This window comes from Diachasmimorpha longicaudata, chromosome 13, assembly GCF_034640455.1.
Source record: "Diachasmimorpha longicaudata isolate KC_UGA_2023 chromosome 13, iyDiaLong2, whole genome shotgun sequence".
Taxonomy (NCBI): Eukaryota; Metazoa; Arthropoda; class Insecta; order Hymenoptera; family Braconidae; genus Diachasmimorpha; species Diachasmimorpha longicaudata.
In genome coordinates, this window is record NC_087237.1 from 3,139,167 (window position 1) to 3,156,502 (window position 17,336).

Genomic DNA, 17,336 nt, shown 5'->3' on the forward strand with positions numbered 1-17,336 from the left:
CCGTCATTTTTCAAAATGCCAATTTTTCCAGATATTCACCATTTCACCTCTCACTTTTACATCCTAAAATTACACCTCCAGCTCCCAAGTTACTTGACGTCTTTATCATAACCCGTAAATTTCCAAACCCCAACGAGAAAAAACTTCCATGAATTATCGACGTGTCCACATAGCCCTCTAAAAACAAAACCGAAAGCATTGAAGTACTGACAGACCAGCGGTTACCGAGTTCTCGAGGCCACAAGGTTCAACAATGTTTTTACGACAGTGAATAAGCTTGTCCAATTACCCCATAAGAGCCCGAGGCGGTTTGAATACTTAAATGTTGAAAAAAAAAATTCACCTCAGTTCTCCACAAGAAGTGCACCTTCAGTACAAGCAACTTTTATCTCCACCTCGAGTTTTTAGTGAAGCCCTTGACATAACAGTTTGAAGCGTTTATCCGAGTCATCCCTTTCCATCCGCATTTTCGTCTTCATCTTCATTCGAAGAGAGCCCGGGATAAAAAATTCTGACTTCCACGAAAAATTTGGATATCCGGAGAATTTTTTTCTGATCCGAGACATGTTAAGTTTATCGTTGGCCCAGTATCCGCCCGACATTAGTTCAATACCGGAGAATGTCCAGAGCCATTCGAAACCGCCTTTCTAGTTCACGATAAAAAATGATCCGGTGAGAAATATTCAAGAAAAATTACGTATATTTTCCGTAATTCTGGAGCGAAATGTGATGGTTGGAAATTTTATAAAACTGGCACTAAATTTGTCCAGAAAGTTTTGTAATTTTTGGTTGAGTCGACTGGGAAAAATGACGATACTGTTGCGAAAAATTTCTCCGTCGATTCCGCAATCGATGAGCGACCTACGACTTTCGTAATTTTTACCAAATATTTCTCACTATTGAGAGTGCTTGATATGTGTGGACAACAATGAATCGTCTGTCTACAGCTGTTTTCATTCCATCTCAGTATGTTATAGTTTTTATAGTTTTCCTCCGAACAGTACCGAAATGTTTAGAATAATTTTAATAAATAGAACCAGAAAGGAATAAATGAACAAGGCCCTTTTGTCAAATGGGTCTAGAGTGTAAAATCTTTGGTCACTAGGAGTCAGTTCATCTGGAGACATCACACCAGAAAGACATACCTTCTGCATGCGATAATAAAGAATTAAAGTTAATAGTTAAATTTTTATATTATTGAGACAATCCCTATCCATAATCCAATACTCGCCGTTCAGATAAGTCAAATCAAAAGTAATTCATAAGTATTTTCCAGTCCCCTCCACTTATGAATTCCCATCAAAAACAAACACGCGCGACCGATGAACACGTTTTTTAAATATATCGCATTCATCTCCGGAAGAACGTGACAGGACTCTTGAGTGTCGGCTTTTTGTGTCCATCGATATCCCCGTCTGACGAAACCAACAAGGGACAACGATCACCAGTGGGATAAACATCGTTTCCGGGATTGTTCACCGGTACAAGATGGATAGAAAAACAAAATGGCAATACTTGCTAAATACTCATACGGCCACCAAAGCGCACGCTGAGTGCACATTAACGTATTACAGTCGGGAAAAAAAATGTGCATTTATCCATCACGCCCGGAAATGGGTGTGCTCAATGCTCGTAGGATTCACTCTGAAGTGCATCAACTTCCTCTGGGTATAGGTATAGAATATAACTCTCGTTTGCCAACGGTCAATTTCAGAATCGCCTGTAGGCGCATCCGGTTTTGTCTTTAAAAATCCACTCAAACAATCCCTAATGATAACGTTCCTTTCATGTTTAGATCATTTTAGTCCTTCAACTGGCCATTTTGCGGAGAAGATGGGAGTCCCTGGGGAGGGCTGAGGTGGTGACTAAAGCGGAAGCCATGAGTACGACATAAATTGGAGGAGATGAATGCAGAGTCGAATGAGGGGTTCTCAGCACATATCGTCACGGCAATCGATATCGGCAGTAATTTTTATAGAAATTTTTCCTTTCTGTCCACTTCTTTGGGTCTTACCCGAGAATTCTGGGCGTAAATCAAAATATGTGAGAACGAAATCATTGCGTGGAATAAAATACCACTATTAACACGATATTTTTCCCGACCTGCGATTAAATTCCCGAGGAACGGGGGAAAAATCGCTCTTTTCTTCTGATGGTATCGGTGACGCGGTGAATGTTTATTCGATTTTAATGGCTTCTGTTTGTGTGGATAACTCTACTGGCGCTCACGGGGACTCCGCCAATTGCGTTCAAAGGGGAATCGTTAATTAATTACAACAAGAATTAATTGAGGAGTTTGTATTATTTCGAGACCAGCTCTGCTCGGGGAAAAAATACCACAGAAATTACTGTGCCAGCAGGACAGGCTGAATCGAGGTTGAGAGGTTTAGAAAAATTCAAATTCGAGATGGTGATGGTGACTGAGAGCTTTAAAATTGTGAATAATTTTGGAGGAGTGAGAAAACCGAGTCCTCGAGAGACTGGCTCAGGTCTTCCATGACCTTTCTCGGGCATAAACCGTGGGTGAAAGAAACTAAAATTTTCATCCCAATCCCCTGTTCGACATCCATTCTAATTACCCCCTCTTTATTCACAACACCGAATACGAAATTTCGGGTCCCAACACTAGCAGCTGGACGGGATCCCTCTAGAAAAAATAATTTAACATTTTTCACTGCCTTTTTCATCCTCCCCGGTGATTTTAAAACACGGGAGATGATGAATAGAGCTGGACAGGAGTCATTAAGTTCACGTCAGAATACCAGTGTGCACGGATTCCTCGTTTGGCAAGCGCTGGAGAAAATCCGGGATAATTATGGGCAAAGGGGAGATTCCTTAACATTGCGCTGCCCTCCGGCAACTCGTTAAAATGTAAAATGTTATGTTCTTTGAGAAATCCCTGGGGAATCCTCACATATTAAGTGCAATACCAGTAACAATTGTCATTTCTCATTTTCAACAGTGACTTTGGAAAATTTTTTTTTACCAGCGAGGGGCAATTGACGCCTGGAAAAAATGAATATTTCAATTCTTTGTACCTTCAGAGACCCTGAGAAGCTCAGGGAGTAGTAGAATTTCAATTCTCAATGTTATGGTTTTTTTTATTCACCAGATTTTATGGTTCCCCCATTTTGCCTGGTAATGATGTGGAACCGCATGAAACGTCAGGGAATTTAACCGAAAGAAGAATAAAAATTCAGTCAGCACGAAAATATTTCTGTTCTCCGGTTCGTGGAGGCTATTGTCAATCAAATGTTCACTCTCCCTCGGTTATAATGAGCTGTTTATGGTATTTTAATGATAGAAATTAATCGATTGAATGCCGAAAAAATTGACCGGTAGTAGAGACGAGGGTGTCATTCATCGAGAAGCGGATGTTCAGTTTCCGCGTTAATTTCGCCAGTTACAGTCTGATGCGCAGTTACTCCCGTAAAATAGGAGGGAGAAGAGGAGAATCGGACATTGTTTGTCTCACACACATCCTAATTTTGTGGTGCAGCAGGAATTCAAACTCCGGTCAAGTGGCTGTTGACTACAGACATGACTAGTCATTCAAAATTTATCGGAGTTTCGAAACATCGAGAATTCAGATTCAAAATTGACCGGCGCGAGACGATTTTCATTAAAAAAAAAAACCATGGAATGAAGTCACTCCCCAAACTGACTTCCGGTGACTTTGAAATAAATTGGGGATGATTTTGTTTCCAGGTCAGATGCCTTTGAACGCTCTCCCCCAGATTTTCAAGGGTCGGAACCGTCGATTTAAACGCAAAATCAATGAATTAAAAGCCAGTCCGAAACAAAGGCGCCGTTTTTTAAAGAAAAAACTTGAATTCCCTTTTTTCTTTTCTTCGTATCTTCCTCCAAAGCCCTGGATTTCCTCAAGCGTTCATCCACTGCTGGCGTCTACCCTACCTCAACGCCCTGAAAAAAACGTGGAGCCGTTAAAAGCCATAAAATCCAGAAATGAGATAAGCCAATGTCGCGTCGAATGGAAATGCCCAACGGAATCGACTGTATCTCGAATTCCCTCCACCTCGGGTATCCTTGGCTGTCCCTCAAAGGGTATAGGGGCTGGGGCGGGGGGTGGCCGACTGTGTATCACGGTGCCAAGGTTGAATGGGGGTAGTTTCGACGGTTAGAAAAAAGCCATCTTCGACGTTTAAAATCATGCGGGCTAGAGGACAGGTGGTGTGCAACTTCGTATACCCCAGTGCGACCAGTGGGCGTAACGCGCTTCATTACAACAGTCGTGATTACCCCCACTGAATTTTCTTCCCTCGTAAATAATCACTTACCCCCTTCCCCGGCTCCAACTAAAAAAAAAACAGTAGTCGAATTGAAATACAGAGATAACGAGAATTTTTCCTGATTCAGTCATTGATTTTTTTCACGTCATAAATCGGGGCCTAAAAATAGCTGAATCAATGGATCTCCGTCATTTCCCCAGGTAGGAGCCGTAGTCATCCCAATCCTCCTCCAAGAATCATGTCTCCAATTCGACATTTAGGACCGACAGCTCCAGATCGACGTCCCGATAACCCGCGACAATTTGTCTATTCCCCCCGGCCAAGAAAATTAAATCCACGTGTCCACGTGTGTAGCGCGATTGGGCATCGCAATCGCGCGAAAAAAATCATCTCGTGAGTCAGACCACATCCACAACCCCTTTTGTATGACCGGACACCTAACCCAGTCCCACCGTGCATTTATAACCGTCTCCGAAGACTCTCGATTTCTCCACCAGCCCATACGCACTTTTTTCCCCCCAACGACACGTGTGTCGACGAGATATCTTCCCGCTGTTTTTTCCCTCGTCCACCTTCTTTGTGTCCTTGCCTTTCTTTTTTCTCGCTTTTCACGTGTCCCTGCATCTCCCCTCGTCACTACTCTTTTATAGCCGTTGCATGCGACATTGAAATGATGCACCGGAGGAATAAAGAGAAAGATCTTATTGAAGATCCGAAAAAAAAAAATCCCTGGAACAGTCTGAATATATAATTTCTTCTCATATTTTTCTCTCTGCACACCCTGAAGTTGCCAACTTCAACCCCTACCAGAACCTCCTTAAAAAACAAACAAGACCTTTCCGTCCAAAAAAAAAAAAACTTCTATTCCGCACGCTGATTCCCCCTCCACCATCATTTTACTTCCTCCACTCTGCAGGAGAAAAAAAAACAAATATTTCACTCGCATCCCTCTATCCTCCTCAGTATCCAACAACCTTGCCCTCTCCATCACTCCCGATCCCCCCTCCCCCTCCCCGTCCCGGAACCCCCGACAATCGTCTACCTGGAGACTTTTCAAAATCGCTTACCATAATCCGTTGGCCGGTTAGCAATGCCCAAAGCCTTGGGTCATCCCGCCAATTTCTCTGCGCATCCTCGGCGCGCTCCAATAAAATTTGAACGCTATTTCAAGGCTGTGGTGGGGATTAACCTCGTGGTGTCGGTGCGCGCTCGGCGCTGAGTCGCCCCAGCGCCGGGACACCAGAAACAGTCGGACGGTCTTGCCGTGAGGATCATTAAAAATTCTCATAAGACATCCGAATTACCCCACACCCTGTATCAGTTGATTCTAATAAAGCGAAAACAATCGATCGCAGCGCGATCAATTCTGTGATCCCAGTGCGATAAATCGAGTGTCGACTGAATTCGATGGTAAAACTGTGCTATTAATTGCGCGGGATTACCCAATTTTAACTGCACTACGGGAATAAGCGGGAGTTTTTGGTTTCGTATCGCCTCGTGTTCAGTGAAAATCCACCAAAATTACTCCGAAACGGTGTAAAATGCTGGCCGCTTCGATCCGCCGTGAGGTACACCTGAGCAATATGCTATCCACGAGGATGCAGTCGCGTGTACCCCGGTGTCTGTTCGGCCCACCAAATCCCAAGGAGACGGTGGAATTGCTCCAGGAGGCGTTGGACATGGAGAGGAGCAAGTTCATTAGTAGATGGGGAGTCGATCCACGTGACGAGGATAAGGAGAATTTTCAAATTATCAAGTGCGAGGGAAGATCACCGAGGAAAAGTAGGACTGTACCATACAACAGGCAAACGAGCATTCACGGTGAGTTATTTTATTCATCAAATCCCCCAAAATAAGTGAAAAAATCATTGATCAATTAACTGGATCAATCGCTTGAATCAATGAAATTTTTTGATCGATTTCCCTTCGGCCATAAAATCACCGAATTTTCGACGACGCAGTGAACTTCTTTTCGGCCGAAAAATCGCCGATCTCTCAACGATAAATTGCTTTTGACGCGAATGAATCACCAGTTGGCTCGATATCGAAAGCAATTCTCGAGGTCGGGGGTGCATGCTCGCCACGGCGTCGGCGTCGCCACGTTGTAACATTTTGGCGGGAAAACTAGAGCGACAACGGCCCGTCGGGAAGGCGCTGGTGAATTACCGGGGCCTCACAGGGAAAGAAAGGACTCGTATCGGGCGCGTGGCCGAAACCCGTTCCAGCATTTTGCTCGTCTCTCTCTCTCTCTTCAGGGATGTCTCTGTCTCTCTTAAAACTCGACCCTTTTTATTATTCCGCCAGCCTCCTCCATCTCTCCGCTGGCTTCTAGTTTTACGCCACAATGCAGCGTTTGCTATTCTACTCCAGTCAACGTTGAAATACGAATTTTCTGTGGATAATCTTTCTTTTGGGGTTTTTGCTTCCGAGTGGAAGAATTGTGTTCGTCAAATCTTAAATTTCCGATCTCTTTACGTCAGGACTTCGAATACGCTATTTTTAGATCGTATCCGCATGGATGTTGGTGATGGATTTATGGTGGTGCTTGCCAATTCTTCATTAAAAATTGTTACACGGATATGAAATTATTGCGTCACGCGGAGATATCTTCTTTGAATAATTCATCGCATGAATATACTTCAGAATCAATGGCTAATAATTCAGAGAATGAATCAGTTCATCAAAAATTTTATTTCGGGTATCTTCATAACTACTTAAAAATTAATCATGATGAGTAATTAACTTCTTGGTCATACATTTTGATTGATTAAAATGGGTTTCCTAATTTTCTCTATTAATAACATTGTTTTAGTTTCTTTGCAGAATTCATAAATGACGAAATAATTAAGAATTAGATGAAATTTACAATTATCGTAAGTCCGCGACCTAATAGTACAAATTAGGCTCTTGCTTAAATATAGCAAACGTGTTTTGTTGCTCGGTAATGGAGAGATTGTTATCGTTTACTCATTATAAGGCGATAGAGGATTTTTTGACTAACATCCGTATCATAGAAAGTAAGAGGACCTATCGGTAGAGAGGAATTTAAATCATAATCACTGAAGCTAAAGAAAGATATGGAGAGATAATTGATAAAATCAAAAGAATATGTAATCTCGCCTGAACCTCTAATAGACGGACAACAACATGAAGATGAACGATGAACGACCAGTAGATGGATTAATATTTACCACTTTCCAAGGTATTTTTTTCCTTCTTTATAAATGACCAAATGCATATTTATGACTGCGGAATAAAGTATTCACAAATGATGATGATAACATTTATATTGGTACCTTGATGAGACCATTTAACCTGATCTAGAACCAAACCTCCAACAAAATCCATTTCTCGGCAATAATTAATCCGTTCTATCAGCGTCGGTAATTCTTCTCGTTATTTTTGAAACAATATTCGGTCGACGATGGAATCGTCCACACACAGGGATATCCATCTCATGGTACTCTATTCCAAAGTTCAAATATCTAAAGAATTCGTAGAGAGGCTGCCCAAACGAGTCTGGACTCGCACACGTGAATCACTGTTCAGTCACTCCTGACTCATGCTCATGTCCACAAGCAAAATCCCCTGTACTGGGACCGAAGGACCTCTCTGACTCACCAAATCCCCACCCGAGGTCCACTATTCACTGGCCATGTACCCCGTCACTTAATTTTCTCCGAAGAATAAAAATTGGTAATTGTCGAGTGGGCACGAAAATTAGGTAACCATTGAGTTCTCTCATTAGAAATAATAACAAAGAAGTGTCATTACAGTGGAGTGGAGAGTCGTGAGAATATCAACCCTCGTTGGCGATAAGATCATCGTCCTTATCGGAAATAGCCACAAGTAAATATGAGAAGGGTCCTATACTATTTATCCAAGTGGTCTGAGTGTTCTTGACAAAATGGCCGCGAAGTGGCTCAACAAAGAACAAAAGCAACCTTAAACTCTTTATTATATTTCTGAAGTGTTATCCAACAATCTTGAGACTCTGCGAGACAGGAAATGGGGCGCATAATGGCTGAGAATCGTGGAGATGGTGATCGCTACAATAGTTTGTTAAATCACTGATTTTAACAGAGAGAATTTCCGATTTTTTACGACGCGATAAAAGTGTCAAAGAATCAGACGTGAAATCACAACTGATAAGAATGAAATTATGTCGTTAGTGAGTCATTTTGGCAGAACATGTGAAGAGCCTGGGCTCTACCCAATTCAAATATCTACTTTTAATCACTTGGCAACGAAGATAATGACTAAATTAACTGTAATTAACTGGAAATGAGTAAAATTTGAGACCTCAAACCTTATCAGAGGATAATCCAGTGAGGCAGCATGAGAGAGATCAGCATCAACGAAAAACCAAAATCTCGACGATAGATTTTCACACGATACCGGAAGAACCCGAGTAGTCAGCGAAGCGCGACAGAGCTGAGCGAATGCGGGCCCTTTCGCGACACCTGTTTAGCACCGTCGTAAGTCCCTCGTTCAGTCTCTTTTTCCCACGTTTAAATCGCTCGAACACGCGATACCGTCAGCATTGCGAAGAAGTCCTCCGTAAGGTCGCACCACCACCTGTTCCCTCAGTTCAAGCAGAGACACACATCTAGGCGAAACTAAGGGAGTTCCCCCACAATCTTATTATGAACGACGATCAAAGCTGTTGATAAAGCTTGAATGAACGTTAGCTGAAGGATTGGGTCGCGAGCCATGACGACCAGGGCCGTTATCTGTCTGGCTGTCCTATCTCCATTGGAGATACTTTTGTGTCTAATTTGATGACAGAAAATCACAGCGTCAAGTTGGACTCCTCAGCTACGTTATAACATAATTTTCAAGGGAAAGAATTCATCAGGCAAGAGTCATCACGACATTGAAGTGAAGAAATAATTGTCGGCGCTAAATTACGGTATTCCGTTCCGGTTTTACACCAACAATTCTGTGTCCATTGTTGTGAACACATAGCAACAGACGTCTCGGTTTTTTCTGATCCTTCCCAAGCGGTCGTCGACCGCGTCCAAATCATTGCGGAAGAACTTCTTCTTTCTTTACACCACTTTTTCCTCACCTCTCACCAATGCCTGGTCTAAAATGCCTTCAACACGATTGCATTTGTTCCTGAATGCCCTCGGTGTCGTAAAATGCACAACGTTCTCGGTAGGATGCATCGTGAGAAGGTCCTGAGGGGAATTGAGAGAAAAAAAAAATCATAAAAGGGAACCTCTGAGAAAAGCCAGTAGAGTTTCTTCCTTGAACTTTCAGAATGGTGAAGGGGAGACTTATGATGGAAATGCCTGTGTCGTTTGCGAGTGATTTTTCCGGGGAGAGTGGTGAATCCCATTGAAATCAACTGCTGAACTTTATGGATGTCACAATGGTCTTCTTTGTTCGGTAGTTTGTGATTTGTGCGACGAGACATATTTCACTTATTTATCGTTTGGTCATTACGTATCTACGATGTTCGTCGGATGATTGTGTCAAGGGTAGGAGGAAAATACGACTGATGTATGTAATGATAGTTTGGTGCGATTCAATTGGGTCTAGATCGTTGAACTCTGGGGGATGGTGGGGAATCTGAAGATATGGAGTCTTTATGTTGGCCCTCGAAGGAGGCAGTCATTGGAGGATAGGGAGAAGTCTACAAAGGAATCCTAGCAAGGTGTACGCCAGGTTTGGGAGTTGGTTTTTTCTACGCAGTCTCTCAGGTAAACGGAAAGCCCCGGCTTCGATCGACCCGGTACAAAACAGATGTTGTGTGGATGCATGGCCAGAGGGATATATATCTGGAATTTGGTAGCGAAGAGGTGAGGAATGAGAAAATTAAAGCGTACATTATACAAATTATTGCCCTGAAGTCTAGGACTGGTGTGAGCACCTTCATCTTCACAGTTATCTGCCTTCTATTCCTTCTTGCCCGGAAGGAATCTCCCGTTGACCTTCGAGAATATCTCTGAAGGATCACATTCACAGGATCTTTCACCTCGAAAACTTGTCAATTGACGAAGAGTGAATTCGATCATTTTTTTTTCGGCTGAAAACGTAGGTCCCTTCATGCCCACATTCAGCGGAAAGTTTTCATCGTCTCACCTGTCACGTGGCACGTCCTTTGGCGTAGGGCAGAAATAGGGTCGTGCGAGGTGACAAGCAAGACAAGAGGGAGAGAGAAAAGAGTAGTGCCTACAAAGAACCAAAATAGGGAATGGAAAAAGGGAGTGCTCAGGTGCTACCTGACCAAAGTGTGTTGCTTTGGGCCAGGGGGAGCAAACGAGAGTCCCCCTCCAAGACGTTTTGTGGTGCCCTTCTTTGTGTGGAAATCTCGTATATTTGGTAGGGTCGCCCCTCGGCACTCCTGTGGGGGTGAGGTAGAACCATCTGTGTCCTTGCTTTCATATTTCTTTTCGTTTTAGCTCTTAACGAATTCTTTCTTCCTTTCTACGCCTTATGTTGCAATTTCCAACAGTCCCCATGTACATCCCCCAATAGTATTGCAATGGGCCGAAGGATTTCGCAGAGTTTAATTTAATCTCGTTAGTTTATGGATGATCTTACTCATGATTCGCATCTTTCTTTGTTGCAGACTACTGGAGAGCGAGGAAATCGTGCGATGTCAGCAACAAGAAGTCTTTAGTATCAGCATCAGATATGTCAAAAAAACCGCAAGACATCCAAAAGCCCCAGAATTGAGACTTGCAATAGGAGATGTACATTATTGATCAAGACGAAAATCATGGATGCTATTAGATTCTCATGAATCTAACTCATCGCAGTGATTAACGATTTTCGGCTATTTATTACGGATGAAGCAAACTGTATATTTATTTTCTTTCCATTCATCAAATCATTGTATCAAGCTAGATGTATTGATTGTAGATGTTAAGAATGCTTGTCTTTAGCTTTTTGTACATAAATTTTTTTAATGATTAGTGGAGGTTTGGGTGGACTATCGTGAGACTTTTATCATGGAATTCATCGAATAATGTTTCGATCTTCACGAGATGCCGGTGTCTCTTGTGTGGACCGAAACCAGTATTAAGTGATTAAGTTAGCTGTATTATTGTTCAATTATTGATTGATTTGTTTGTTACACAATAATTGGTGAAGGAGCTTTTCATGATTTCGTCTCACGTATTGTTCACCGGAAGCCTGAAACGGTTGATTCTTCATTGAAGTCAACGATGCAGCGCCTCCAAAGACTAATTAACTGATTGATCAATTATCAATAATGAATTATGAAGGTCCGCATAAATCTTGTTCCTTTTTGTCGGGTTAATGTGAGTACTATGTAAATCTGACTTTAGGATTATATCAATTCTAGTCAATAATCCTTAAGGCTTAATCAATTTAATAAAATATTGAGCAGATTTCTTGGAATTATTTTGTGTCAATTTTTTTTATGTTTATTCCTTATGCACTTTTGGCTCTGATTGACAGCCTTGTGCTGGAGTAATTGATTGAAAGCTCTTCCTGGGATTTTTTTCTACGCGGGATGATGCGAACTATGTACAAATAGTTCTAGTCATTGTTTGGGATCCAATGGCGTCAGCAGTGGGACGTCGTGGTGACGTTATCAGCCCGCTGACGTCAGAGAAAGTACTGCCCAATGGATTGACTATCAATCAAATGTAGGAAATTTGAGTGGTGGGAGTGATTGATCTTCGTATCGCCTTTTTCGATTAATGGTGGGGGGCTGCCAGTACTTGGAATCAACTAGGTAATGAGGAACTAACGATAAGAGCAATTGATTATTTGACAGATATCTCAAGAACTGGTCGATTTGAGAAAAATTACCCAGATATTTATCTACACGACTTCTCTCAGTGTATTTTGTTCAATTGTCTCTGAAGAGGCTAAAAGAAAACGTTCACATCATTTTGCTTTTCCTGGTTTTCCCTAGTTTCAGATTTTAATATTTGGTACTCGAAGAATATGGAAAGAAGTGAGAAGAGATGAGGGAAAAGTTTGAACTACTGAGGTCAAGGTCCATGCATCTCCGTCGGTAAATCTCATGACCCGCATATGGAAAGTTAGTGATTTATCCCGGAGTTCATCATCTAAACTTGGAGATATCGGATCTGTAATTTTAATCTTAGCACTTCGGAGCTTCTTCATCTAAGGACTTTTCCATGTTCTCAATGTAAGAAATAAATATTTCCCACTATTTAATTATATGAAACGACCTTCATTCAGTTTTTAACATATGCAATTTAGGGAAAGACTCGATATAGTTCTAGCTGGGTTGATAATCCGAGGTGGATTACTCGAGAGACCGTTCGAGACTGACCCTAGGCCTTGGTTTGTCCCGGGTTAGAGGTCTGACCCAAAGACAAGGCCCTTTTGTCTATTGCGTTGCCCACGTGTTGAGTTGTTTAGGTCATAAACGGCCGAAGTGTTTGCCGCATTTCCCGGTGACGTTTACAATGAGTTGCTTGTTCGAACCAATGTTAAAATACTCCCCACGTAAGGAACGCAAAGTGGAAGAAATATAAATCGTGAGGAGCAACAAAATGAGTAAATTTAAAAACTGAAATCTTAATGCGCTGGAATAAATCGCAACCGTATTTTACTACTGAAAAATGCTGACGCGTCCGGGTACTGGATCATCCGCGATAAAAGTTTAACTAGTAACGGTTAAAAGTAATGAATTCCCTCTTCACCTCGTTCAATCAAACAGTCACAAGACAAGTCACCAATTACCGCAAGCCCTTAAATCTAAAAAAAAATGAAAAAAAAATTTTTTGTCGTCTTCTGATGGCCCCAGTAATGACCCAATGAATAGCGGTAATTGAGCCGGCGGTTGTGCATCCTTTTATTCTCTGGACGCGTGCCCCGTACGCGATGGCAGTGATTTGCATTGCAGCTAGTGTCAGGGTGCCGTCGCCGATAAACCGCGGGGGGAAAAAAAATTAAAGGGCTAATAATTCCACCGCGACATAAAAGCTGATGAGCTTACCTAGACAAAATGACTCAATGAAAATGATAAATGCACAGAACGAGTTCATTAGGCACTCCCGATAATGTCATTGTTCATTGGTACTCCAGTGCGAGGAGTCCCCGTCATGTTTTCGCATAAACAGCGACATGTGTTCACCTCGAGCTACTCGGCTTCCGCAGAGTTATTTATCGTCCCGCGGCTGAGTTACGACTCGCGATTTCCCCCCGTTTTTTCCATCTCGTTTGGTTTTCGTATCTTTTTTTTTCGCGAGTTGACCTGGCTCCCGACGGTTCGTTATGTCGGCTTGCAGATCAACGGTCGTGGTGGCCCAGGCCGATGTTCACCGTTTCGTTTAATGGACATTTATGGGCCCGCGAGGATGTCTCGAGTTGTTTAAAGTCACTTGGAGAGAAAAAAAATACTGTCATGCGATTGTGAATATTGCCGAGTGGCAGAATTCATATCAATGACGTATCTGTTACAGTAGTATCGACATTCTCGAAGCTGCGAGGTGAAGGAGATATATAACTCATCGATATGATAGCTATGTGATGTTCGTGTTAAAATATTCAACAATAATATTTTAAATAGAATATTCAATATCGTTTATCAAGAGTGACGTGTTCAGTAAATGAATGAGTGAATGTTTCGGAGGTCTAGGCGACTCTTCGAAGTCGATTGTTTATTTATGAACAATGAGATGACTGATCTCATTTACGTTCTTTGCGACTGATCAAGGAATTACTCATTTAACTACTGAACTCTTAGTTAGTTCCTCGACTGCTCTCCGAGTTGATTGCTCTGAAATCGATTTCACTTATTGCTTCCCAATCCCGTATCCCATATTCCAACAGTTCGATTTAAATTTTGAAGGGGCTGGCCGACCCTTCAAAAGCTGGCCCATGTAATTATAATTTCAGAAACTTACGGATATTTTTTAACGATCGGAAAATATCTTGAGAAAAAACTAATATCAGTGACAGACATTTTTCTACGCGAGTTATTGTAATCATTAATTCCTGAACGACTTGTATGCAGTCGAGAATAATGATCGATATGAGTTACAACGGCGTTGCGGTGTCGGCTATTCCCCGGCGACTATCATTGACATTTAACCACTCATCGATCATTTCAGGCATGACTGCATCAACATGGGTAATCATAATAACCGGCAGCTCCACCTCCAAAACAAAAATAATTCCCATTACGGCACTTCAAAGTTCCGCCAGTATTTCTTCACCTCCATTAAACTGTTGAGGATCCTCCATTCGAAATCCCCGAGGAATGATGAATATTTTTTTTTCAAACATTTCAATGGAAAAATTAAACGCTCATCGATCGTTTCGCGAGGCTGATTGATCCGTACTTCTCAATTCGATCTGTCGGCCCTCACGGCTCAATGAGAATTTTTTTTTTTCAACATCTGGAATTGGATATTGCAGGCGCATAAACCCGTACGTGTGGATTGTTTACCGTTTTATTTACGGTGGGCCATAAAGTCAGGATGATATACGCACAAGATGACAATTATGTGGCAGTTTACGATACGATGAACAACAATTCGCTGGAGGAGCAGAGCTCGAAAACTCGCCCTGCTCTTTGACGCTCGGCCATTTTTATTTTTAGTCTGTGTATTTTTTTTTTCAGTACTTAAACAACTCAAGAGTGAAGCTAAAGTATCCTGACGTGGCGAGAATACCTGAAGTCTTGAAAAATGTCATCTTATACTCCGCCGTGAATGGGGACAATTGACGACTAAATCAATTACGCGGAAGGATTAATAGATTAATTTTACGGCTAGACTCCCGGCGTAGAATTTTTTTGTCGGCTGAATGAATTATCTGCGGGTTCAAATTCATCGGGATATTTCGAATTGTCAAATTTCCCCCCAATCGAGGTCCTCTCTGATTGCGGAGCTCCCTTGCGAACCCAAAAAATTGATTACTTTCCCATCGCAATGGTGACTCCACCCGGATGTCGTCCCCCACAATTCCCAGACTCGTATTTCGCGAGAGGACCCCATGATCCGATTCAAATCCGATCCCATCGTTTATTTTTTGCGGTGGTCTTGGTCCAACGATCTCGAGTAGCCCCGTGGGACATTAATGTTTTGCAAGTGGCAATGTACAACCCCAAACCCTCACCCACCTGTGGCGATCTCCAGTGACACCAGTTAAATTCCGGCATCCAGCTACCGATCGAGTAACTCAATCCTCAATTTATGGTCTGACTGAAATAACAAATACACCATGTGTCCCGTCCTCATTCCCACACGGAGAGAAAAATTCCGTAAAAATTACGTGCCAGTTCCGTAATCTGTCAGTCAAAAGAATAATCGGTAAAAATTACCGAACAATCACGTACTTTTTCAGTAAAAAATTCCAGGAAAAATTCCAGAAAAAAATTCTGGAACGTTCAGTGACAAAATGCGTTGCTGTTCCGTAATTTTTACCAAATACTGCGTTGACTGGCAGATTACGGAACAAACACGTAATTTTTAAAGAATTGTTCTCTCCCTGCATGAAAATAATAAAATAATACCCATTCTATGATAAAAAATATGATAAATAATAAAAATAATACTCCCGTCCGCAAAAAATAAAATTTCATCACACTTCAACGGTTCCCTCGCCATGAAATTGAATATTAAATTTCGACTTTCAATTTACCTCCCCTCATTACTCAGCAAATAGTCAGCAGTGAGCCCCCGGAGTAGTCAATGGTCATTTCAAAATTAGTTGAAATTACAAAAAATTGATAATGCGACACGCACCGAGGAATCGATGCAGCTGGCACAAGCGATACAGCAGACTGTGGCGCATCACCACATTATAATTAACTGTACCTCTGACAGAGCCGCCCCCATGTTCAATTTCATCCAGCAACTAAGCCAACACAACACTACCAGTACATCAGTATTGTTGCTGTCCCGTTACACCGGGATATGATTGAGGGCGTCTGATCCTACCATTGGTATTGACCCCTTCGTGACAGCGACCCCCATAGCACACGTCCAGGTGGATCCGTACGTTAGAAATTGTGCGATTCACCGATGTTTCCTAGCACTCAGCTGCCTAATTCCGAGGATTCCACCCCCAGCGCGTGCCACCGATTTTGCGGGTACTATACATAGATACGTGATGGCTCGATAGAAATTAAAATTGGGCATCAGGGGGTGGGAAGTACTCGTGCCACCGAGAGATTGAAGATAACAGTAGTCCTGGCATTCTAATTGCGTCATTACAAGGTCGATCTATGGTAGAAAACTACTGTACCGATAGGCAAAAATTGCCAGTGCCTCAAAATGAAAATTCTCTAACCAAAAAAAATAATTAATCAGCAGAAATTAATTTGTCCTGCGGTTGGGGGTAGACATGAGTTGAGGATGACTCACGATGAACTTCGAGAAAATGGTAAGGCCCATTTTCATGAGGACTCTTGTCGGTGGAAGAACAAACTATGAAGTTATCCAGAAAACAATGAAATATGCGAAAAGGACACTGAGGAGGCGGATGCCTCACCTAGATCCTGTCTGGATGTGTCTGGAAAAGATTCCTCTGAACCGTGAAATCACTTCCAGCGTGAATAAACAGCAAGACTGTGCACTGTGTCCGTTTGTTTCGTCCGTTCCACACCAGCGGTGTCGAGGAGTCATTCAAATTTGAAAACAATGGCCCACAAAATGTTAAATGCGTGAATGAGAGAAAGAAATGGAGAATTTTTTTTTGAAAATCATTTCGAGAGCTCGTTAGGCGTGTTTCTGCGTAATAATTGACTTCCTACGGGTGCAAAATTCGACGAGAAATGATGATTGTTTTTGGGGAAGGAGCAGGAGGGGGGGAGGGGGCGGAAATTGACTCCGCATTCTGATGACCTCTCTCTCCGACAGAGAGAGGGAGAGAGAGAGTGGTGCAGCGACCTTTACTCGGAAATGCTGCGGCATTCTTCAGATTTGTTCATTTGGCCGTTGGAAGCACTTCTACTCGATAAGATGAGGACATTCGTAAATTCGGAGATAAGACCCTGAAAGCCTCATATTTTTAAGATTTGAGAGCATTAAAAAATGGAGATTTCAACGGACTGAAATAAATTTCAGATGAAGGGCAGCTTCATTTTTTTGCTGATTATTTCTTGTGAGTGGGGGAGGTGGT

The 17,336-nt window shown here is 42.2% G+C and overlaps 2 protein-coding genes across 4 annotated transcripts in view; one reads left to right on the forward strand and one right to left on the reverse strand.

Moving 5' to 3' along the window:
• LOC135168550 (uncharacterized) overlaps positions 1 to 15,984 on the reverse strand; it is a 62,306-nt gene extending 46,322 nt beyond the window's left edge. For all 3 annotated transcript variants that reach the window (XR_010300054.1, XM_064132849.1, XM_064132850.1), the window contains exons 1-2: positions 15,855 to 15,984; positions 15,334 to 15,415 (exon numbers count right to left, since the gene is read on the reverse strand). Coding sequence is in view for 2 of the 3 variants with exons in the window: in XM_064132849.1 (XP_063988919.1) it covers positions 15,334 to 15,372 (39 nt within the window). In the remaining variant the exon portion in view is untranslated. The remainder of the gene's footprint in view (positions 1 to 15,333; positions 15,416 to 15,854) is intronic.
• Positions 5,462 to 11,618, forward strand: LOC135168551 (uncharacterized). Its single transcript, XM_064132851.1, has 2 exons — positions 5,462 to 6,071; positions 10,831 to 11,618. The coding sequence occupies exons 1-2, from the start codon at positions 5,792 to 5,794 to the stop codon at positions 10,935 to 10,937; spliced, it is 387 nt and encodes a 128-aa protein (XP_063988921.1). The 5' UTR covers positions 5,462 to 5,791; the 3' UTR covers positions 10,938 to 11,618.
• Positions 15,985 to 17,336: the final 1,352 nt, after the last annotated feature.

What these genes read in the sequence shown, in the direction of transcription:
- LOC135168551 (XM_064132851.1), top strand. Translation starts at nt 5,792, where the DNA reads ATGCTGGCCGCTTCGATCCGCCGTGAGGTACACCTGAGCAATATGCTA. An exon ending in CAGGCAAACGAGCATTCACG is followed by an intron (nt 6,072 to 10,830) that starts GTGAGTTATTTT and finishes TCTTTGTTGCAG; the next exon opens with ACTACTGGAGAGCGAGGAAA.